The sequence below is a fragment of the Aotus nancymaae genome, unplaced genomic scaffold (genome assembly GCF_030222135.1).
Source record: "Aotus nancymaae isolate 86718 unplaced genomic scaffold, 86718_ANA_hifiasm-v0.15.2.pri h1tg000011l, whole genome shotgun sequence".
Classification (NCBI taxonomy): Eukaryota; Metazoa; Chordata; class Mammalia; order Primates; family Aotidae; genus Aotus; species Aotus nancymaae.
Genome location: NW_026988422.1, coordinates 13336697 through 13362180, shown reverse-complemented (window position 1 = coordinate 13362180; position 25484 = coordinate 13336697). Strand labels below are relative to the sequence as shown.

At 40.4% G+C, this 25484-nt stretch overlaps 1 protein-coding gene and 1 pseudogene across 1 annotated transcript in view; both read right to left on the bottom strand.

Annotated features, from left to right (window-relative positions):
• TMPRSS7 (transmembrane serine protease 7) overlaps window positions 1-25484 on the bottom strand; it is a 36051-nt gene that overhangs the window by 2139 nt on the left and 8428 nt on the right. The window contains exons 4-17 of the mRNA XM_064374444.1: window positions 25114-25181; window positions 23786-23979; window positions 22670-22708; window positions 21727-21955; window positions 19425-19555; window positions 18261-18373; window positions 13870-13976; window positions 11275-11411; window positions 9489-9596; window positions 6103-6213; window positions 5147-5263; window positions 4082-4253; window positions 2365-2633; window positions 670-806 (exon numbers count right to left, since the gene is read on the bottom strand). Coding sequence (XP_064230514.1) covers window positions 670-806; window positions 2365-2633; window positions 4082-4253; window positions 5147-5263; window positions 6103-6213; window positions 9489-9596; window positions 11275-11411; window positions 13870-13976; window positions 18261-18373; window positions 19425-19555; window positions 21727-21955; window positions 22670-22708; window positions 23786-23979; window positions 25114-25181 — 1932 coding nt within the window. The remainder of the gene's footprint in view (window positions 1-669; window positions 807-2364; window positions 2634-4081; window positions 4254-5146; window positions 5264-6102; window positions 6214-9488; window positions 9597-11274; window positions 11412-13869; window positions 13977-18260; window positions 18374-19424; window positions 19556-21726; window positions 21956-22669; window positions 22709-23785; window positions 23980-25113; window positions 25182-25484) is intronic.
• On the bottom strand, window positions 15700-17392 carry LOC105723035 (elongation factor 1-alpha 1-like; annotated as a pseudogene).

Genomic DNA, 25484 nt, shown 5'->3' with positions numbered 1-25484 from the left:
TGATAACTAATGAGCTAAAAAAATTACAAAAAAATATCTCATAATGTTTTCAGAAAGTTTACAAATTTGTGTTGGGCCACATTTTAAGCCATCCTGGGTTGCATGTGGCCGATGGGCCATGGGTTGGACAAGCTTGCTCTAAAGCATCTGTTTACTCTTTGGCAATCATGTAGGTAACTGCACAGATTGGAATCTCAGAGATGTCTCCCCAAAGGTGGCCTCCAACTTTACCACTGCCAAGGGCCTACAGAGTGACCTACAAATGAGTACTCTTTGCTACCGCTCCATTCCTTTCTTCTTTCCCCTAGCATATGCTTCAAAGCAGTGAGTAAATAAAAACCCTTTGCATTTTAGAAGTTAAATGGCAGCTGCTAAGGAAGTAGGAAATAAATTGGTTATAAGAAAATTATGGCAGAATAATGAATGTTGATCTCATCCTCTAAATATTGAAGGAAAATACGTGGAGCACATCATAGAAAACTGAGTTCTATAGAATCAATTATTTCAATACCTCTCCATGATCTTAGGCAATTGGATTATAATTAATATCTGAGCAGCTCAGACGAGTTAAGGCAAGTACCTGCCCTGGTTATTTCCCAGTGTTATTAAGTGAGAATGCATTTATGGAAAGCACAACATGTTAATCAAGGGAAAGGTGCAATGACTTACTTTGCAGGCATCTCTCTTGCCTGACATCACGCCTGCACAGAGCATCCGAGAAGTGACAATCCCGTAGGTGGAAACACAGAGAGTTTGATCAATGAGCTCTACCTCTGCTTCCTGCAGAACAAGGGAGCCTTTATTATCTGCAAAACACATTGGAAGTAGAAATGTTGTTAATGGTAATGGCTACACGTATGCAGGGCTTCATTTGAAAAGTTAACATACATTATCTCCTTTTACCCTCATAGCAATTCTTTGAGGTAAGTTTTACTATCATCCTCATTTTGCTGATGAAGAAATGGAGTGCTAAGAGACTAAAGGACTTGCCTGGTGACACACAGCTAGAAGGTCTGACTCAATTTCTTGAACAACTGTGCCATATTCCTCACCATTTCCCTCCTGTTTTCAGTAGGATAGTGAGTCAGCACCATTTATTACCAATATCTACTATTCAAGAGAGCTCTTTAACAGCATAACTGATACATGGGAGTCTCTGACGAACCATAAAAACCTAACAGTTTGCAATGTAGCCCTTTCACTTCCTTTTGAACCTACCTAGCTAAGAAGATGCAGAAAAATAAGCACACACACACATACTCAGACTTATAAAGAAAACATCTCATAAGTTGGTTGGGAAGACACTTTCCTTTTATGATATACGATAATGTAATCAAAGCACTGAGCACAGTAACCTATCAAAGTTAAAAGTGTTCAGTCAGCTGCCTTCCCTCCTTAGGACCCTGAGACTTCAGTGGACCCAAACTGGTGGTAAGTATTACTACTTCAATAACTAAATGAAAGCAGTGAGAAGCTGCCTTTGAGAAGCTGCCCACACTTCAGAGTGTCAAAATGAGGCTACAGGGTAAGGTTCAAGAATTACAGACACTGTGTGTGTCCTAAACCCTTGAAAAGGACGGCAAAGAATGTGAGGTTATTGGAAGATCAAGGGAAAATATTAGCACTAGTGTTTGAGGAGACATTCACAAAGCATTGGATTCTTCCCCTCACTATATGTTCAGAATCCTACCTTAAATCCTGGACCATGAAAAACCTTGGCAGGGTACATGTAGGGACTTCCCTACTATACAGCCTGATCTTTGTGCATATTGAAAAGATGTCCTCTCAGGTCAGAGGAATTGCAAAAAGATATCGCCTCTAGGTGGACTGAATCTGGGCTGGTATAAGCTCCAGGCCTGAATTTTTGGTTTGGGAACTAAGGGAAGGTTGGAGTTCAGACCTCACTCTTATCCCTTGGCCAATTGCATAAGTGCAGGACATACTCACATAATCTTCCAGACTGTTGCCTATGAGTTGACATAGTAGAATGTGTATGTGTGTCCTTCTCTCCTTTATAAATGAATCACTTCTTTGAATGAAAAGGGAGGAATTGCTCCTTCTCTAATGAATAACATACCATACTCTTCAGAGTGTGACAAGGGCCCATAACTATCTAGTCAGTCCTGCCTTGCTCATACACAGTCCTCTCTCTCTTTATGAGATGGGCCCTGCTTCTTTTGAAGCAGGTGGAAAGCATCATTAAAAAGGAAAAATAATACCGTCCTCCAATCCAACCTTCCAGAGTTGTCAGGAGGCTCAAAGGAGATGATATACACAAACCCTCTCTGTGAACCCTAAAGCTCTACATAAACACCTTATCATCCTCTGAAGGGGAAGGGCATAACCACTCATTCATACACACACCTGCTTCATGCCTTCGCCCCCAGCCAGTTACCCAGCACTTCTCCCCACTGCGAACTCTCTGGCCAGCGGGAGGAATGCATATTGGCTGAATGAGCTGTTTCAAGGTCTCAGGCCAGGCAATACTGAGCTGTAGCAAAGCAATATCATAATCGAAAGTCTGACTGTTATAGTACTCGTGGACCACAATTCTTCTCACCGGGGAGACAAACTTGGCATTCCCCTGAACATACATCCCAAGGTGTGCAGTCCATGGTGTGGGATCTGACAGCCTGATAGAACAGTAATGAAACACAAAGTTAGCAGCTTAAAGAACCATATATTGTTTGCAAACAGGCACTCTAAATAGTTGAGGGCTGAAAAAGAAGGGCCTGACTTCCCTTACTATAGCCACCGGCTCTGTCTAGGGACTATGGCAGAAATCATAATTGTAGGCCTCCCTTGTCTCATTAATAAAGCCAGAAATGAAGTAAGCTGTAGGAGGAGTGATGAATTACAGAAAATTCATTCAACAATGTCCTCAGCAAGCCTGGACATTTTCTTGCCACTGGTATTCCTCGAACCACACACAGGTCAAGAATGTTGGTAACTAGAATTAATTTGTTGCATTCTTCCTATTCATGCTGACAATGGCATTTGATGGAGAACCCTATTACCAAATTTAAATGATATGAATACCAAGATAGATTAGCAATCAAAGTGTTATAAGCAGGAATTTAATGAAATTCCTTCTGGCAAACTACCAGAAGCCTTAATGATCACTACTCTTACTGCTCAACAATGCCCATTCACAGGGTCACCAACCCCCATTCCCATGAGTCTTTTGAGAATCCCAATCTTGACCCTCATGACCTTGCACAAGTCACAAAAGGACTTGTAATCTCCATGTGAGGCTTCCATCTCCATCAGCATAACAGTGGGGGCAAAGTGTGGGAGTGAAGAAAATGAGGAAGCCCCAAAATTTTGCTTGCTAATCTGCTTAGCTGATGTCTCATGAGTGGCAGTGGATACCCAAAGAAATATTAGGGTTAACACATTATTTGGAGCAGTTTCACAGCATTAGAGACTAATGATCAAACAGATGTGAAGCTATCTTAATAATTAATACAAATCCTATAATTTCCAGGAGAAGCAAATACCCAAATTGTATAACTTCATTGAAATACAAAAAACAAATACAGAATGAGAAGTGAATGATTTTTTTCAACCTAAGATTCAGTAGATTCAAAATAAGTTTAAATTTTAAGTGAGATTGTTTTCTAAGATGTCTTCTGACCCTTAGCTGGAAGAGGATCTGTCCCATAATAATCCCATTGCTAAAGATAGACAGAGCCCTTCCAAACCAATCCTAATGGGCCTCTCCAGGATCCCCCTCCTAGTTTAAATAGGGATCTGCATTTTTCTGTCACTCTCCAGTGCCCATTCTTCTCCGCATTCTCTACACATTCTCTCTTAAGTTTGCTCCCTCTGAGTTAAAAGCCCCATCTTATTTTCTCAGCCTTAGTAAAAGCCTATTTATTCTTGATGTTTCCTTTGTGTTCTTTTTTTATACCAATAATACCCAAAAAAAAGTTTGTCACACAAGTGGGATCCAAAAAATGAAAGCTCAATTGAGTTGATTGAATGTCTCCAACAGGGATCTGCTTCCCACAATTTGAGGGCAGATATATCATCTGCGGCCAGAGAGTGCCACTTGAGAGTAAGGATTGAGATGCCCTACCTGTTTCCTTGAAAACAGTGGGCTGCAGAAAGAAGCCACTCCCTGGAGATGACCGAGGCACCACAGTAGGCAGATCCAACAAAGTGGAGGCTGACCTGCCACGGCCAACCCCCCTCCAGGGTGTCTGTGCCCCCGACGATGCGGTGAAGGGTGGAGGAACTCCCGCTGCATGCTTTAGTGGAGAAAGGGCATGTGATTTAAAGATCGACATGGAAGAAAAATTGGAAATTAAGCCAGGTTTAGTGCTGGCTGGAAACTGACTCGCTAGGTAGCAATTTGAAATCTCCTTATCTAGAGTACAGAGAATATGTGAATCTGTCTGAAACCAGTATCAACAAACCACTCCCTCCTCTGAAGCATGCCCTGACACAGTCTCTAAACCACAATGCATGTGGGAGGAGGAAGGAGACCTGTTGTAACAGCTGGACTGACAGCAACAGCAGCCTGTGGACTTAGATTGTCAGGTAAAGAGGAATGTAACTGAATTGAGAATTTCTTTGAAGTTGTGCTGATGTGACAAGAAGCATTTGGGAAAAGATTTATAAGTCCCTGACAAACGAAAACCCACTGGGAAAACTAGTTATCAGAGCAATTGTTTACCAGTGTAAAAGTATTGGTAAAGATGTATAATTTACATGTTACCACATGGCCGATTACTGGCCACGTGACTAATAGGAGCATGATTAGTTACTGGGTCAAACCTAAAGCAAGAAGCAGCACTTGATATTGTTCCTAACATAAGACATTATTAACAAGTCAACAATAGATACTGTGTTCCAGTACCTATTTATTTTCTCACAGGATGTTTTTTAATCAAGATCTGCTCCCTTGATTAAAGTTATTATAAAGTGAAAGTTCTCATTATAAAAATTTAATTTATTAATGCTGTTATCAAGAAGACAGAATCCATTCTAAAATTTTTATTTCTGAGAAACAATTTCAGACTCAGTTTGCCAATAGTTACTATTCTTTTGGCTTATGGCAACCTCCAAGAAGGGAATGAAAATATAAAACAAGTAAACTGAAGAGGGAATACAGGAATCCAAAGAATGAATTTCTACTCACTGCAGCCTTCTTCGTCACTCCCATCTGGACAATCCACTGTCCCATCGCATTTTGCATTTTGTTTCCTAAAGCAAATATCATTGCCACACTTAAAAGTTCTGTTGTTGCATGGAATACCTAAAAACGGACAAAAGAAGAAACAGCTTATCTTAGCCAAAAACAAATTGAGTAAATGAGATTTGAATGCATAACCCCAAACCTCATAACAATGGTCGAATCATAGGATTGGTATTTGCTGCTCTGGGATAAATGGCAGAGAGAAGTGAAACAACCTCACAGTGATCTGTTTCTTCACCTAAGAAAAGCCATTTGAAGGCTGGCAGGCATATCTGTTGAGAATCAATCCGACCACCTCTTCTTTCTCCTACAGCAGGTGAGATGTGAAGAAGTGCATCATATCAGTGGCTTTAGGCTGGAGCCTCTTTGCTATTACCTTGTCTTATTCTCCAAAAAAACTTTTGAGCAAAAATCACTGCCGTATTCAGTTATTTTATATCAGTAGGCAGCAAATGGACAGATTTGTTAATTACAACACATTTGTTCACAACCCCGGAGGTTTGTTTCTGCAAGTGTGACAGTGAAATGTGTTCCATTCCAGTGTTTGGCAAGTTCCTCTACATCAGTTCCTCTGTATCCTACAACCTTGAGCATCATTAAAAGCAAGTAAGCAATAAGAATCTGCCAATATTCATACAAGAACACACACACACACACACACAGAGAGACACACACAGACACACACATTCCACCCCATTTAGAGTGACCAACTGTCCCAATTTGTTCCCTTGGAACTAAAGGGGTTCCTAAGACAGGGGGCCTTCAGTACTAAATCTGGAAAAGTTCCAGAGAAACTGGGACAAGTTGATTGCCAAAACCCCTAACCCATCAGAAGTATTTTTGTCCTGATTCAGGAGTTTCATAGGAGGAACAGCAGGGCACAGAGGACCCTCCCTCACTTTGAGTGCAGTTTTGCTCATCCTGGCCATTCTCACAGTCCCTGAAGCCATCACAGATGAGAGGGCCATGCTGCCTGAAGGAGCTGGTATTGCAAGTAGGTTGAGGGCTCACTAGAATAAAAAATAAAACAAAGTTAATGCGCCTGAGATACCATCTGGGTCCTCTGATGATCAGCAGTGCCAGTCTCAAGGTACAAATCATTCCAATGACTTAAATAAGACAAAAAGTGTATTTTCCTCAAAACTGACACTTCCATGAGGAAAAGTAGGTATTTAAACTTTGGTGTAATTTCTAGCACTTGAGTTTGTCAGGTCTGATTTTTGCTTTTGTATAAATGCATTAAATTCTAGTGGCTTATTTATTTAATTATCACGAAATGCATCATAGCAATTTATTTTAAGGAAAATAAAAATCATACGCTATGATCTAAATCAAACTCATCTATTTTCCTAAGCAAAATAAAAGTGTTCTGAGATTGGAGATTTTGTCTTCTTCATCTCTGTACCTCAAGCTCCTAAACAACTAGTAGTTGTTTACTAAGGTTTGTTGAATGAATTAATGAATGTGAGATCTTAAAGGATAACAGACTTTGGGTTTATGTGGTCCCGTGGTCTCTTTGGAATTATTTTGTCTGATGAGATCCATTTCCTGAATTAGGAAATATTCGTGTAAATCTATCACATTTTTCCCCTTTGGAATACTTTCATTAATTGCCTTTAGACCAGCAACAAGTACAAGCAAGCAAATTTAGAAAGTATGATTTCTTAGACATTTCTGGTTTTGTGAAAAGTTACCAGTTTTGCTATCTGCGCCTGTTTTTTCAGAGGTATCTCTTGTGAGGGCAGGTAGGAGGATATTGCTGCCCTAAAATTGTTCATTAGGTCTCTGGGCATACCTAGTGGACTCTTAGAGAATAGCTCCAAAAAACGGCACAATGAGGAATGATTACCAAAAAGTCCTTGTTATAAATTAACAAGAATCATTTTTGTTTGGAGAATCAGCACCAGCACAAAGAATAACAATGTAAAAAAACCTCAGTCATTATATAACAATCAGTATTTATTTTCTTAAGAAATCGAACACTATAGATTTAAATAATCAATGAACCATAAGTTTAGACAAATTTTTTGTTTTGTTTTGCCAATTAAAAAAATAAGGTATAAACTAGGCATGGTGGCTCATGCCTGTAATCCCAGCACTTTGGGAAGCCAAGGTGGGAGGATTGCTGAGGTCAGAAGTTCTAGATTGGCTTGGGCAACATAGTGAGACCCCATCTGTATGAAAAGTAAAAAAGTTAGTGGGGTTCGTGGTGTGTGCCTGTATTCCAAGCTACTCAGGAGACTGAGTGGGGAGGATCCCTTGAGCCCAGGAGTTCGAGGCTGCAGTGACCTATGATCACACCACTGCTCTCCAGCCTGGATGGCAGAGCAATACCTTGTCTCTAAAAAAATAAATAAATAAAGTATATCATTGTGGGGGTTCACTTAGGGTGGTGGCAAAAATATTAAAGGAAAAATATTAGAGATAGCTTTAGGGAATAGTCACAAACCTTTTTGGAAGGCCAAAGGTTTACATAGCTTGTAATGACTGAATGGGTCGAAGGTGACCAGCTCTTAGCCTACGGCATTAGGACAGTAGAATATATACTAGAAATTGTAAAAGAAGTTTCTCCAGATAAGTCCTTACCTCCATCTCCATTAGCAAAACCTTTGATCATCACTAGTGGTTAACTGCCTTCTACACAGGGGGTCGGCACAAATTAATTATCCTCTAATGGCATTGATCCAAAGACCCTTATCCTTTGATATACTAAATAAAATCCTGGAGTCGGGACTGCTGGAGGCCGGCTGCCATTAACTCCTTTGAGTGAGTGGCCCAGACACCCCAGCTCACTCTTCCAGTGCATTCTGTGTTTGAGTGTATGTTATTCATCCATTGCTGAGTCAGGGTCTGCAGGACAGACCCCCACAGATGGTGACCCTGACATATAGTCACAGGTTATTTTTGATTAATATAATTTTTCACAGTTATATATAGCATAGTAACTATATTTTCCCAAGAATATGAAAAAGATTAAATAGCATCACCATTGCAACTGTATTTGATTTAAACACTCTGGACTTTCACGAGAAAATGCTGCCAATGGTGTCACATAATCCAGTGAATTGTCCTTCCCATATTGCTCCCTGAAACTAGACTTAGATTCAGGAATGAGGTGCAAATAGTCATGAAAAATTAAGACAGAGATTCTCCACCCAAAATAAGAACACCCAGTTATCCCACACTTTAGTCATCACCAATGTGATGTCAGTACAAATTGTACAGGTTAGAAAAACAACAACAAAACTTTATCTTTTATGGGGCTGGCTGCAGTGGCTCATGCCTGTAATCTCAACACTTTAGGAGGCCAAGGCATTTGAACTGCTTGAGGCCCGAAGTTTGACACCAGCCTGGGCAACAAAGTGAGACATTGTCTCTAATAAAAATCTTCTAAAAATTAGTGAGACATGGTGGTGCACACCTGTAGTCCTAGCTACTCAGGAGGCTGAGGCAGGAGGATCTCTTGAGTCCAGGAAGTCAAGGCTGCAGTGAGCTGTGATCATGCCACTGCACTCTAGCGTGAGTGACAAAGCGAGACCCTGTCTTAGAAAAGAAAACACACACACACACACACAAAAAAAAAACCCATTCTCCTTTATTTATAAACAACAGTTGAGAGCTGGGCTCCATAAAGGAGCATGCTGAAGGAGTATTACTCTGCAAATTCTGAGCTTCTCTCTAGGTGGAGAATCTGTGCCTTCAAATAGGATTTCGGTGTTTAAGATTGTGGTGAATTAAGTTATAAGCCGCAGATCTTTACTCCCTGTGGTAGTATTATGCACCCCAATGTTACCATAGCCCCAAGGTGTACAGACTAAATTTCCCTACCCCTGACTTTGTTCTCAGCTATGTGACTTGCTTTGAACAATAGAAAGTAACACCAATGATGGTGTACCAGTTTCAAGCCCAGGCCTTAGGAGAAACCATGTGTTTCCGCTCTCCCCTCTTTTCCTTTTGCCACTGCCATGACTAGCCCACTGGCTCTATGAGGAAAAGAGCCATAAAAAGTAGAGCTGATTCCAATCTTGGAAGAATCAAGCTCAGGAGGACCCAATGCTTGAAGCAGAGCCACCCATATGAGCCCCGCCTAGATTAGTCAGATCCCAGAAAATCCACAGATGCATGATCAAGAATAAATGATTGTTTAAGCTACCAGGTTTTGGGGTAGTTGGTTATGCAGCAATAGATAATAACTGCAAAGACTAAGGATCTATACCAGCAGCAATCATGGTCCTGAGAAGTTACTTATTCATAAGAAAGTCATGTTAAAAGCTTGAATACCCACCGCAAAACAGTTCATCACTTTCGTCAAAGCAGTCATTTACTCCATCACAACGCTGGGCCTGAGGGACACATAAACCGGAGGAGCATCTAAAAGATCCAACGGGGCAGGCTACGGGCAACAGAAAATAGAAAATCTTGGATAGATCCCTGAAAATCACTAGACCGCATTAGCAAAGAAATACGACGTGTGAAACGGTTAGGGAGTTGGCACGGTACCAGTAATAATTATATAGTGTCTCCCTCAAATGAAGGCTGCCAGTCACTGAAAGACAAAAATGCAGAACACAGAAGAGCAAAGAAGAAAGCAGTATCCACCTGGAGCTCTGGGTGAACACTGCATTCGGGTCATAGCCACAAGCAAACTTCTACTACCTCCATCGTCTAGTCTCAGCTCAATGACTTTGTCATTTACCTGAAGAATGCGAATGCTGGAACATACCTAAGGGAGCCCAGCATTCTTAATGTGGAGTCTTTAGACTGCCCCAGAGAATTTTAAATTGACTTCTGGTGTCCCTGAATCTTCTGTGATCAGATGAGTTATTCTGTATGTCTTAAATTACATTTTCAAGTGAGCTGTGCTCCAAAGCATATTGGTAAACACTGCTCTTATCACATTGGTCCTAGAGAGATTACTGACTGTCCGCAAACCCAGACTCCTGCCCCCACCTCCTTGTCCATTAGTCTTTCCTCTTCAACCAGGCTTCTGATCAATGATCCATTCCTGATTCAAGATTCATTCCTGATATTGAATCATTCATCCTGAGCTTGTAGATAAACATTAGAGAATAAATAAGCCTTCCTGTAAACATTAGAGAATAAATAAATCCTTCCTTCCCTTGTCCAAAAGAATGAGGGAGAGTGTATGGTCAAGTCAAACACAATTTCAATGGCACATGATGGAGTGGATGAAATACTGGAAAATAGTTCTGGTTTGAAAAAACAATTAAAACTAAAACAGCTTACTTATCTACCTGTGACCCTGCTGGAAACTGTAATACTCTGATATTCAGGATGTAACATTCTGAATTCAGGAGGTCTATTAGGGATCAGCAAAGAAGGACATGGTCTAAAGAAATGTTCTCTCAAGTCATATCCTTGTGGACTCCTCAGTGAGCAATCTTTACTTTCCCCCTCTTAAAATGGGTCAAAGATTTCCTGAGCATGTCATTATCTACTCTCTGCAGTTCTAATGACTTCCCTCACACATTGCCCTTTCTGACCAGCCCTTTCTGGCCACTCTTCCAGTAGTTTTCAGTATGAATTTCAAGCTCAACATTCTGAGGACTGATATTTGAACTCCCTTCAGCAAACAACTCTTCCTGTGCAAGCACGGGCCAAAGTGAGTGACAAGTGTTGGCTCTGGATCCACTATATGCTGCTGTGAACATCATATTTACAGAGAATGATAGCTAGCAAGAACAACAAACCAATAAATGTCTTGTCTTTAAGGAATAATGTGAGAAATTATTTTTCAACTATAAATCAGTAACATTTAAAAGTTATATTATTTCTTTAATAAAGTACAGTAGTAATAAAGATGTAATTTTGTATATTATTTATATTATATATAATATATATTTTATATATTATGCATTTATATGTTAAATATTTATATATTATTTATACTTGTATTTTATGTTTATTTATTATAAAAATAAGTAGGTAAAAGGAAATAGGAGAAATAAAGCAGGGTTCATTTCTTAAATTCTCACAGTTCAGAATTATAAAATGCTATCCTCCATGTAAGTATTTATTAAGGTTTTGTAAGGAAGTGATCCCAGGCTTACGTTGACTGATGTTGTAACTGCCATATTCTACCAAAAGTGGCTTGTCCGAAAGCCTTGAACTGCACTGGAGCTGAATGTGAACCAGAGGGCTGGGCACTCGAAAAATTGTCTGATGATCCATATAGGAGCCACAGTACCTGAGGAGATAAGAGTCAGGGAGCACACACAGCTTGAGGTTCTGTGACTGCGTTTCTATTCAGGATGAATTCTCTAATACTTTGATCATTTGGTTTCCACAAACAGAGACGCGTATGGTAGAGATAATGGTAGTCAGTCCTTCTAGGCCACGTGACTGTGACCAAGTAACTTCTGCCCTATTTTCTCCTCTGCCTGATAGAACAGTAATAGTGCCATTGACCTGTTGCTTTCCTCACCAACACTTAGGACCCAAAGAAATATGGATTTAATTCTCCCAGTCCTCTCTCCTTTTACAATGTGAAAACCTGTGTAACACAAGAATTGCCTGCTTTTGTCCACAAGCCTCTCTGCCAAGGAAAGTGGAGTGCATTTGTTCAGGTTGAAAATATGCAAAGAATTCCAGCAAGACTAAAAGCAAAAGATAACATTATTTCAATCTAAATTGAAATCCTATTTGTACATAAGGGCTTGTCCTTGGCAAAAGTTCAAAGAATTAATGTATCTGTCTCCAATATTTCCCTACCTTGATTTTTTTTCTTATCCCTCATCACCTAATGCCCCCCAGTATCCTTTTGAGAAAAATATCCCTCCTGTTAATAATTCTTACTACATGAGCACTGTGGTTAGTGGAGAATGCAGTATTATTATATTGCAGGCCTGTAAGTTAGTTCACCGCCCTGTATAGGTGAGGCTCTTCCCACAGTGAAACCCGCAAGCTTGATGGGTGACAGCAGACACAAGGCTTGGGGGTAACGACCTCCACTGGAACCTGTGATGCCAATCACTCCAGTCCCCCAAAGCACTTGGGAAACAGGCATGTTCCATGGATCAGACACTGACATTCAGGAGCACAGAAAATCTATGATTTTAAGGACTAAAGGAGGAAAGCATTCATGTGTTATTCAGGAAATGTCTTCTGAAATTGGCTGAAGTACAGGAACTGATGAGCTGTTAGACCAACTTCTGAGATATGAGGAAGTATGGCAACTGCAAAAGACCTTCTCGCTAACTGGGAGCCAGGGTTTGAGAGGCACCTGAAAGCCAAGCCAAGCCAGAGCTGGCCATCTTGAGATCAGAATCCTGTGCTCTTAAAAACATGCTGACTATGTTATCTGAATCTCATAGTGATTTTCTTTATGTTCACCATTAACATTTAGTAGAGTTTCTTTGCAGAGATGAGCCTTGCCAGGCATGTTAAGGGGAATCAAGAGGAAAGAGATCACACGCTTGGGCTGGAGTTTAAAGGGGAGAGGATGCAATGAGGCATAAGGGTGGCTTATGAAATGCAAGTTTTAAAAGTGAGAGACTGGAGACAGCCAGCAAGAATCAGTTTCTATAGACAGACACATGATAAGTGAGGAAACTAACATATAAAGATGTGAAATAACTTGCTGAAGTTCAAATAGCCAGTAAGTTGAACCAAGATTTGGATACTAATTGACCTGAGACAGGAGAATCACTTGAACTCAGGAGGTGGAGGTTGCAATGAGCCAAGATCACACAACCGTACTCAGCCTTGGTGACAGAGCAAAACTCTTGTCAAAAAAAAAAAACCTCTGTCTCAAAAAAAAAGAGAACTAGGGCCGGGCGCGGTGGCTCACGCTTGTAATCCCAGCACTTTGGGAGACCGAGGCGGGTGGATCACGAGGTCAAGAGATCGAGACCATCTCGGTCAACATGGTGAAACCCCGTCTCTACTAAAAATACAAAAAATTAGCTGGGCATGGTGGCGCGCGCCTGTAATCCCAGCTACTCAGGAGGCTGAGGCAGGAGAATTACCTGAACCCAGGAGGCAGAGGTTGCAGTGAGCCGAGATCGCGCCATTGCACTCCAGCCTGGGTAACAAGAGCGAAACTCTGTCTCAGAAAAAAAAAAAAAAAAAAGAACTATTCAATTGAGTGCCTATTTAAGCTGTCATAGATTTAGAAGGAAATCAACAACAACACTTAAGAGACAAATTAAGAGTGAGTGTAAGCACCTAGTAGATTGGTTCTAGAGCCAAGTAGATTGATTAACCCTAAGTCCCTCGATTTCTGATTAGCTTCAACCTATTTTCCAGGCTCAGGATCCAGCCAGGCCAACTGGGACTCTCCTACCACACAGCATTGGTTAATGGTCTCTCTTTTTTTTTTTTTGTAACCAGCAAACCCCCAATTTATTATGCTCCCCCATGGATCCAGGACTTGAAAAATTCATCTGCCAAATACTCTTGTGAAGTGTAGAATGTACACATCTGTAGCCCAGCAGCAGAGAGCAGTGGTGGGGTAGGAGCCCTAAGACATGGATGTGAATCCTGCCTCAATTACTTATGAGCTGCATGGCCTTGAGCAAGTTACATAACTCCTATATCCCTCGGTTTCCCTATCTGTAAATGGTAAAGTGCAAACTCTTTGAGGACAAGGAACACACAGCTATGAACCACCTTTCATCAGATGCCTAAATATGAAAATCACTTACATGTGCTCATTAATTTCCCACCATCCATGCTCACAGCCTTTCATATTCTTCTTGGTTATTGAATAGTTATGGAATTTCAGTGCTATGCCAAGTGTTGATAGAGAAGTCTGTGAAAACAAACATTAAGTCAGAAAAAATGCTTCAATCAAAGGACGTATTTACTCAGTCCTGTGGCTTGTTGTTTTAAGGTCATTCTACTCCTTGTGCTCCGTGGCCCTTGGTGGAGTAAACCAGTTCTCCTGAACAAAGCGGGATGAGGAAGACAACATGGTGAAGAAGGAAGCAGGCAGCCATGTATTCAGGGAGCAGCTACTGGGTCCCAAGTGGAGCAGGGTGACTTAGGACATATCAGTATCTCTAGGTTTCAGTTTCTCTCTGTTGGTGTGAACTTAACTTTAAAAACATCCACTTGTTAATGAGTGTAAACCACCTTCCTCTTTTAATATTCACAATGACACAGTTGATTTAAAGCATCATTCAGATTCTTTAGATGAAGGAGAAATGAATCAGCATCCTCTTCATATTAAATTCAGTATTTCTGAAGGCTGTTAGTGAGTCACCCCTAGATCTTCTTGGAAGACATCAAAAGAGAAAGCTGCCTATGTGTATGAGCAAACACTGTGTGTGTGTGTGTGTGTGTGTGTGTGCATGTGCACGCACACCCACACACTATGCAACTGACTTATTTGTTGCACTTTGTGGTATACGTGTGTATTATGTCTGATATGACATAAAGTTTTAGTTTTGATTTTCACTTTCACCCAGGAATTATTTAAGGAATTTTTACATTTAAGAGAGTTAAATTTGGGTTCATCCATTTTCAAGCTTTCTAATTCCTTCTTAATTGAATAAGAGTATCATTTATAGTGCTTTAAATTTTTAAATTTTGTAATCAAATTTATGAAAACTTCATGGCCACTTTTAAAAAAGGAGTAGTCTGCATATATATAATGCCACTAAGGAGGACAAACTTGTCTTCTCCTCCTCAGACTCGCTGGTCATCTGAGACCCTGCATTTCTGCTGCTCCGAAGCCTTGAGAATCTGGCAGTGAACAAGGGTCCAGCGCCTTTATCCCCTAATCACTTTGGAAATGTTTGTAATAGTTATTTTTTTTTAATTTAAGGATACATGCCATCAAGATATTGACACCAACTTACAGGTTTGGGTAGAGTAAAGAAATTATTTGAATGATTATCACTATGCACAAATAAACATATATGCATCAAGCACGCTCCTGCCTCAGAGTCCCTGCCTCAGCTGTTCCCTTTGCCTGCAACATTCTTATCCCATTCACAAGGTTAGTTCCCTCATCTTTCAGGTTTATCTGCAAATGTTCCCTTGTCAGCAAGACTTTCCCTGACCATCCTATTAAAGATAACAAACACTTAACTTGTTATCCCCCACACCTCCCACCCCCAACTCAAGCTATAGAGCCCCCTTCCCGGCTTTACTCTTCTCCATAGCATTTTATGTTTATGACACATATTACGTGTATTTATCTTGTTTGTTTATGACTTGCCTTCCCATACTGGAAGGTAAGCTCCACGAGAGCAGGGCTGCTTGTGCGTGTGTGTGTGTCTGATTTCATGAATCCCCAGTGTCCAGAATCATGCCTGAGTGCCTGGCCCATAGTAGTCATTCAATAATATATTGAATAAATGCAAATGACATGCTGCTTGCCACTTGCATCTAATTCATCTAAATTGCTATGCCACACAACAATGATTTTATATATATATATATGCTGAATGAACAAAGGTGACACTTTGCCCTGTCTCCGTGCGATATTATAGGTGGAAAAAGAAAAAATAGTTTACTAAGATTTTTTTTTTTTCTCATTAAACTTTTTTAATGGGTCTCAAAATTCTGTGACAAATTTTTGGTCAAGTTGTTTCCATTAAAAAGTACTGATTTTAAAAACTAATAACTTAAAACTGCCACATGAAAAAAAGAAAACCAAAGTGGTCCACAAAACATTCTCCTTTCCTTCTGAAGGTTTTACGATGCATTGTCATCATTAACCAGTCTTTTACTACTAAACTCAAATGGCCAATTGAAACAAACAGTTCTGAGACCGTTCTTCCTCCACCACTGATTAAGACTGAGGTGGCAGGTATTAGGGATAATATTCATTTAGCCTTCCGAGCCTTCTGGGCAGACTGGGTGACCTTGCCAGCTCCGGCAGCCTTCTTGTCCACTGCTTTGATGACACCCACTGCAATTGTCTGTCTCATATCACGGACAGCAAAGCGACCCAGAGGTGGATAGTCTCAACACACACGGGCTCTCAACACACACGGGCTTGCCAGGAACCATATCAACGATGGCAGCATCACCAGACTTCAAGAATTTAGGGCCATCTTCCAGCTTTTTACCAGAACGGCAGTCAATCTTTTCCTTCAGCTCGGCAAACCTGCATGCAATGTGAGCTGTGTGGCAATCCAGTACAGGGCATAGCCAGCGCTGATTTGGCCTGGATGGTTCAGGATAACCACCTGAGCAGTGAAGCCAGCTGCTTCCATTGGTGGGTCATTCTTGCTGTCACCAGCAACATTGCAACAACAAACATCCTTGACAGACACATTCTTGACACTGAAGCCCACACTGTCCCCAGGAAGAGCTTCACTCAAAGCTTCATGGTGCATTTCAACAGATTTCACTTTAGTTGTAACGTTGACTGGAGCAAAGGTGACCACCATACCAGGTTTGAGAACACCAGTCTCCACTCGGCCAACAGGAACAGTACTGATACCACCAATTTTATAGACATCCTGGAGAGGCAGGCGCAAGGGCTTATCAGTTGGACGAGTTGGTGGTAGGATGCAGTCCAGAACCTCAAGCAGCGTGGTCCCACTGGCATTGCCATCCTTATGGGTGACTTTCCATCCCTTGAACCAAGGCATGTTAGCACTTGGCTCCAGCATGTTGTCACCATTCCAACCAGAAATTGGCACAAATGCTACTGTGTCGGGGTTGTAGCCAATTTTCTTAATGTAAGTGCTGACTTCCTTAACGATTTCCTCATATCTCTTCTGGCTGTATGGTGGCTCAGTGGAATCCATTTTGTTAACATCAACAATTAGTTGTTTCACACCTAGTGTGTAAGCCAGGAGGGTGTGCTCTTGGGTCTGCCCGTTCTTGGAGATACCAGCTTCAAATTCACCAACACCAGCAGTGACAATCAGGACAGCACAGTCAGCCTGAGATGTCCCTGTAATCATGTTTTTGATGAAGTCTCTGTGTCCTGGGCATCAATGATAGTCACGTAGTACTTGCTGGTCTCAAATTTCCACAAGGAGCTATCAATGGGGATACCACGTACACGCTCAGCTTTCAGTTTATCCAAGACCCAGGCATACTTAAGGAGCCCTTTCCCATCTCAGCAGCCTCCTTTTCACATTTTTCAATGGTTCTTTTGTCGATGCCACTGCATTTGTAGATTAGGTGGCCAGTAGTGGTGGACTTGCCCGAATCTACGTGTCCAATGATGACAATGTTGATATGAGTCTTTTCCTTTCTCATTTTGGCTTTTAGCAGTAGTTTTCACAACACCTATGTTCTGGCGGCAAACCCATTGCGAAAAACGATTTTTTTAAAAAAGCATAAATGCCCTGTCTAACACCAGAGGGAGAGATAGATGATAGATAGATAGATATTTCATATACATTTGCACTCCGGTTTGCTTATACAACTGAAACATATACAGTTGTCCCTTGGTATCTGTGAAGGATTAGTTCCAGGAACCCCACAGATATCAAAATTCTCAGACACTGAAGTATCTTATATAAAATTGTTTAGTATTTGCATGTAATCTATGCACATCCTCTCCTATACTTTAAATCATCTCTAGATTACTTATAATACCTAATACAATTATATTCTATATAAATAGTTGTTATACTGTATTGGCTTTTATTTACATTATTTTTTATTGTTGTATTTTATAGTGTTTTTGTAAAATTTTTTGATATGTGGTTTAATCCACAGATGCCAAACCTGCAGATACAGAGGGTTAACTGTATTGCCTAATCCAATTCATAATTTTATGATTATTCCTATTACAATGCTGAAGATGAAGTAATTAAGAATTGATAAATGTGCTCTATCATAATAAAATAATTGTTTGAACCTTCGACAATGCCTTTACATTTTCATACAAATAAAATTAATCTGAGAAACAAGCCCCAGTCTGCTAAGAGCAGGTCATTTATGGGCAGAGGGTTGAAATTACAGAAAAGTGTTGCATTATAAATAATGTATTTCAATAATACCAAAATTTTATAAAATTAAGCAATATTCCTTTTGAAATTAAAAAATTAATGTAATGAAATTCATGGTATTAAAAATAGAGCAGTAATATTTTTCTAAGTCACTGGTAAAACTAGGCTACCTGAAATTTCCAGGTGCACTTGCATTTTGGAGGATAGTAGCTCGGGTAATATGGACTTGAAATCTTCCCTTCAAAGCCAGTTCTTTCTTTCACCAACACTGTGTTTTCACACCCTGAGAAAGATACCCGGTGACACACAATGATTCACAGCTGTGAGATTATGGAAAAGTACGCTTCATACATTTATTTTATTACTAATGCACACTTCCTTGATCAACAAGCTTTATACATTTCTTAAACTTCGGGTTTTTTTTTTCTTCGGAAGAAAGAAATAGCACCCTACAGATATATAGCTAAAATACTTATTCTCAAATTCTATATTTGTTTTCAAATCATATGTTTTGGCTGCAGATCTGCAGGATGCTATTACTTTCTTTAAAAACATAGTTCTGAGGTTGGTCGGTGGCTCATGCCTGTAATCTCAGCACTTTGGAAGGCTGAGGCGGGCGGATCACAAGGTCAAGAGATCGAGACTATCCTGGCCTACATGGTGAAACCCCGTCTCTACTCAAAATACAAAAAATTAGCTGGGCATGGTGGCGAGTGCCTAAAGTCCCAGCTACTCAGGAGGCCGAGCCAGGAGAATCGCCTGAATCCAGAAGACAGAGATTGCAGTGAGCAGAGATCACGCCACTGCACTCCAGTCTGGTGACAGAGCAAGACTCCATCGCAAAAAAAAGAGAGAAAGAAATGAAGGAAATAAAATAAAATTATGACTGATAATACATTAAATAAATTAATAAAATAAAATGAAAACATAGTTCTGAACTCAGTGACACCAGCAACAGCTGAACAGCAACCCCTCCTCAGAGACCTGAGTTTCATCCCACATATTCCTTCCTCTAAGCTCTAAACTGTAATAATCCCAACCTCTTTCCTTTGTTCACCCAGCCCTAGGGATGATAGTTGCTTCCTGCACGTCTTACATCCATGATACCTTACATTTCTCTTCATGTTCTTTTTGCCTTTTGAGTAACTTTATTAACACCTTTATACTAAGTTAATAGGTCTTATTTAATTCATCCTTTCAAAATAACTAATATGGTCTCTCTCTTCTGACTAGACCCTTATTCAGAGTCCCAGCACAGCCTCCAGAAAGATAGGAATAGGCTATCATCACAAATATTTCTAAAAGTGACATCTCTGTAATTGGAGAAGACTTACTTTGTTCTGGAATGATCTCAAAATATGCCCGGATTCCTGAGAGCCTCCGTATATGAGGAGACTTAAATGTCACCAACATGAGATTATTTGTAGAAACAAACGACATTAATGTTCTTGTGGATTCACAAATTCTGAAAGCAGATAATAAAACAGAAGTACGTGAATAGTACGTTATTTGAGAAATGGGTTTCCTGTTCAAGGAATGGGTCTCCATTCAAAATGATTCCACACATTTCCTGGGTCATCCATTCAATCCATTCACTCAATTCTTGGGAGTCTCCCCCAACCAGATCCTCATCCATTAGTAGCCACAGGGCACTACAGAGCCGGGAAACGTAGACACATTTTTGTGTAGGAACCTCTACCAGAGAATTATCCAGGATGGCTGTCACTGGACGCTCCTTGAGCAGAAATATGATAGAAAAGTCATGTATCTAATGACTAAGGTCCTAGACTCTCCCCTAAGGAAAACTGGATTCACAGTTCAGCTCCATCACTTAAATGGATGCAAGACGTGGGGCTTAAATCTTTGTAAGCACCAGTTTCTCTTCTACGCAATAGTAGAGTTACCAGAAGGGAGGCCGTGTGAGTTGCCCAGGTCCTTGGCATTTTAAAAAAAGAATTGAGACTGGGTGTGGTGGGTTACGCCTGTAATCCTAGCACGTTGGGAGGCCAAGCGGGGCGGATCATGAGATCAAGAGATCGAGACCATTCTGGCCAACATGGTGAAACCCCGTCTCCACTAACCACCACCATTGGGCGTGGTGGTGCACACCTGTAATCCCAGCTACTCAGGAGGCTGAGGCAGGAAAATCGCTTGAACCCGGGAGGCAGAGGTTGCAGTGAGCCAAGATCACGCCACTGCACTCCAGCCTGGTGACCAAGCAAGACTACGTTTAAAAAGAAAAAAAAAAAAAAAAAGGAACAAAACGCACAAAGTAACAAAGGAATGAAACACAGAAACAAGAAAGGAAAGTGGGGATTTATTAACGCACTCCGCAAGGTGGGAGCGGACCAGAGCAAGCGGCTCACAGACTCAGTTACAAAGTTTTCTGGGTTTTAAGTCCTCCTTGTAAGGTCCCTATCAGCTACCGCTTACCTGGATGAAGGATTTGGTCCACGGCTAATTAAAGGCTGAGGTGAATTGGCACTGCAAGCAGATGAAGGGACGGCTGGTGCTTGGCCCGAGGCCAGTCCAGGGCACTTTCCCTCCGCCTGAGCTGGGGCGGAGGCGGGAAGGCTGTAGGGTGATAGGGCTTTTCCTTGTGGCTTAGCTAGGAGGTTTGCGTTAATTAGTTAATTGGCCTTAGGTTCCCTACCCCACGCTGGGTCTTGGTATTTTCCCTTGAATCAGCTTTAGGAAGTCAGCACAAATTGGCCTCAAGTTCCCTGCCTCCAGACCCTATTCTCCTGCCTCAGTAGTAATAATAATAGTATGCTCCTCGTAGCATCGTGCTGAGGAGTAAATGAGATAACGAAATATGTCTGAAAGGATGAAAATAAGCTGAAAATGATGGAGTAATGGGCAACAGTGGCAAACTTACTTTTCACTGCATATCCTTATATTGTGTTTGAATTTTTAACATTCACATTCATCACCACAATATAAATACCTACACACACATAAAGCATTATTACATACATCCATAGACACTGTCAAAAATAATAAGATAATTTATGTACCTTTTTAGCACAGTGAGTAATAAATAATTTCGTAATAAGGCCTAATTCATTAGTAGCTTATCAAATATTAAGCACTCACAAATAATTATCTATTATTAAGTAAAAGATACTAGGGTATGTATATGTGTGTGTAATTATATAGACATGAATGAAAAGATTTATGCTAAAAGATAACAGAAATTTGTTCTGAATAATGAGATTGTGAAGTAATTGATACTGTTTCCACTAGCCTAATTTTCTACAATAAACGAGTCATCTTCATAACTAGAAAAAAATTTAATTGTTTACAAATGCAATGCAATCATCATAGGATATTTATTCTCACACTGTTATTTCAATAAATGTAAAATTAAAGTATCTGTTATATTTCAGGCATATTGGCTGAAGTTCTTGCTGTACTGACATTGAGAGTATCTGCTACAAGTGGAAAACAAACATTGACTCTGATAGGCTATCGCGAGGCTACTAAAGTATAAGGGTTACTAAGTAGGTCAGTCTTTGACCTCATGAGTGCACACAAAAAACTGTTCAAAAAAAAAATCCAGGGGGAACACAGATACTGTAAAACAGAGGTTGTAAAACATCTTTTTACCCACCAAGAAGAGTGCCTGCATCATACCTGTACAAGACGCTGCTCCGGATTGGCAAGAGGGAGTCGTAAATGGTCAGGGAGTCAGTGACACAGTTGTCGGCTTCGATTTGAATGGACTTGATTGAGAGACGAATCAGGTAGCCCATTATGGCCACCAGCTTGAAATGACACATCAGCCTCCCGGAGGTTGAAGAAATCTCCAGTGGGTAGTGGAGAGACAGATGCTCTGCATAGAAGTACTGAGAGCAGCCTTTGTCTGTGGAGACAGCACCATTTTTCTTTCTTTTCTTTTTTTTTAGGAAAGACTTTTCTAGAAATCTTTACAGAGAAAGGAAAGAGCAAAAGAGGTCATGTGAAGGACACATGCTGCGTTTGCCAGCCTACGTCCATTTCTCTGCCTTCTGGCAACAGCCCTGGTTAGAAACTACCCTTACCCTGTCTATATATTTTGGTTGGGGTTAAACTCACTCCTAGTTTCAGAGGTGGGCCCATGACCCAGGCTGGCCAATCAGAGTGAAAGTCATTTCAAGAATAGACGTGTCAGCCAATCCAGGCAATAAGAGTCAGCCCCAGGACTTCTGCAAGAGCAGTCAGGATATACCTGGAGGTGTTTTCACCATGGTTGAGAAAGTGATAAATTGTAATTTTCGATCTGCTTGGTGGTCCTTTTTGCAACCACAATGGAAGAGCACACTTGATAACGAAGCCCCCACAGAAGTAGGCAGAGGTGCAGAGTTCTGATGAGATTTTTATTTTAGATCCTAGACTCAACCGTGACTAATGCCAGCACACTCCACGTATGTCCCACTTACATGAACCAGTCAAGCTTCTTCTGTGCTTAAGCCAGTTTAAATGTGTTTCTGTCACTTGCAATTTAAAAAGGAATAGCAAATGCCATCATTAGAAAAGGAAAATTACAGCCAAAAACAATATTAACCTGGGGGGAGGGGAACCACATGAAAGAATTTACCAGATCCTATGGTTGACGAGTAATCCGACCGAAGCCCAGCTGCATTGAAAAAGTACATAGAAAAAAGACTGTGAATCCCGTCATTTCGTTTTGTTAGAATTTTGCTTAGTAAAAATTATTTTCAGTCCTTCTTTAAAAGAAATCAAATACATCTGGGATTTACTTTAAAATAATCCAGCGAGGATGGGGTAGTTGTTTAGGTATTTAGAGATCAAATAGAACAGTTGTGAACTGAGAGTTGTCGAAGCTGAATAAAGGCTACAGAGTTCACTATACTATTCTCTTCACCTTTGTATCCTTGAAGTTGTAGTTGCAAGCTTCAAATAGTTTCAAAGGTAAAAAAGCACGAAACAAATATGATATTAGTCCTACATATGAAATACTACATGGGATACAGAATTTTCTAAAGATTTCTCATTTATTTAACAAATACTTATCAGCCACCTACCATATGCCTAGTGTATGTGTGTGCATATATTATATATATACTTATATAGATAACATATATGTAAGTATCTATATCATATATAAGTATATGTACTTATATTTAGATATGTATATGTACACATACATTTATAATATGTTTATAACATGTATTCATACGTGTATTTTTATATAAAATTTAAATCAAAAGAGAAAACTGCATAAATTTTGAGTTATGCACCAATTAAACCATTTTACTATCAAGGCAAACAATGGCATTTGCATGTGGGGCTAGGAAGCAGGCTGTTTTGGAGCGCTGGGCAGCATCACACAGTAGGGGTACAGTTCTGCCTGGGCAAGTAAAGTAACAAGATAAACCTCAGCAAAATTCTTCCTTGCCTAGGACTTTGCTCTCTGGGGACTTAGTTTGACGATCATGACCTGACTAAAGGTAGGTAGAGGTACACAGTAACAAATTCAATTTCATGCATATATTGTTTCCAAAACTATTGTTCAATCGCTGTATACAACATTTAGCAATTTCCTTTACTAACATAGCTCCGATGTCTTTAGTTAATCCTGCACTACTGGGATTGTGGGAGATAATGCTTCATTACAATGTTGACTGTAATCATGGCAAGTAACAGGAGTGCTGCAGGAAGGAATGCTAAAGGAGAATTACCCAACAATCACCATTTAGTACCACAGAGTCCATGTCCACAGCCAGACCCTGCAAGCTCCCCACAGAGGTCCGATTTATGATGCTCGTCTGGATGGAATCCTTCAAGATGGCGGCCACACAGTCTTCACAGAAGATGTGGCCTTTGGCACGTGGCATGACAAACACAATCCAAAAGTGGACAAGGAGGCCACCCTTGTTGTTGCTGCTATAACGAAAAAAGAGAGATCGTCGGGGACCTCATGGGACTTTATAGAGGACCAGTACCCAGCTGATAGATTCAAGGTAAGGCCGGTTAGCACATCCTTCAACTGAAGCTAGTGCCCTTCTTTAGGTAGTCATTGACTTCTGTTAGCAAGATTGACAAAGGACAGCATCATGTAATATGTATTCAGACATCTGTATTGGATCCAATCTAAAACCATTACTGTATAGTTGCATCTCCATGGAGAATATACTATTTCTCTGGATATCAATCAGTATTCACTGCCATTAAAATATAAAACCACTATAATGTTTGATACTCTGCCACGTCAGGCCACTGTGCTAAATCTGCTTTATTCCAGTTAATCTAATGAGAAGGTCCTATTATTATTCCAGTTTTATAGGAGGAAACTGAGGCCAAATACAACACCAAGACACATAGCTAGTAGCAGATCCAGTAATTAAGCCCAATTTGATTTCCAGTCTGCTCCCAGAGCCTGAGCGCCTAATGGCATAAATACTGCCATGTTTTATGAAAGGAACAGAAGATGGTGTTCTGCAGTAAATGACCTGGGAAATGGAAGGTTAAGGAAACTAATCGAGTTGCCTTACTCCAAGACTTCTCAGAGTTTTTATATGTCAAAGTGGATTGGGACTCTCTGCAGATATATTGGGAGTGGGTGGAGTGGGATATAATATATAGGAGTGGGTGGGGTGGGATATAATATAATATACAATCTTTTCTAAAAATTATTTGACCACAAAACCCCTTTTTTCTCAGAAGATCGCTAGTGACCAGTTTTTCACTGAACATTAAGAAATCATGGTCTGTGCTTTATTTTTGCCTCCACCCTCCACCCAATATGATAGACAAGTTTATGGTCATTTTGCACAGCAGCACTGCTATAGGGGTCCGGGATTCTAGCTGTGGGGAGAAAGTAGGGATTTGGTAGATAAAGAGCAAAAACGCAGCAAGAAAGCCGGCAGTGAGTTGGGTCACTAGTTGTGCTAATACAGCATCAATCCCAAACACCCCCAAGAAGCTACTTGGGAATGGCGGAATCTCAGCCTTTTCATAGCTTTGAATGGAATTTAAAGCAATAAACATGGAAATCCCAAAATGAGGGACATGCATTACCTGACATCTGCAACAACAGACTGCTCATAAAATCTGGAGAAGGCAGATGTTGTATAAACCAGGTTTATCTGAAAAAGAATAGTTGAGGTACCTGAAGTATTTCATACTTGGCTTCCTTTTACAGTATCTTAAATGTTGTAGGCCCAAGCTCTGACAGTCAACAAGGAGAAGTGCGATCCTCAAAATAAAGGCCCCTAATCCCACACCAGACCTTATTTCTTGAATTCAAATAAATTCTTGCTTCCTGCAAAACTCTTGGGTGACTTACTTTCATTCTGCTATCTGTGAAGAATCAGTGACCTTCAATCGTTTATTGCTCTCTTTAAACTCAAGCTTAACTTCTATATTCTTCCCATTGCAGAGGTTAATTT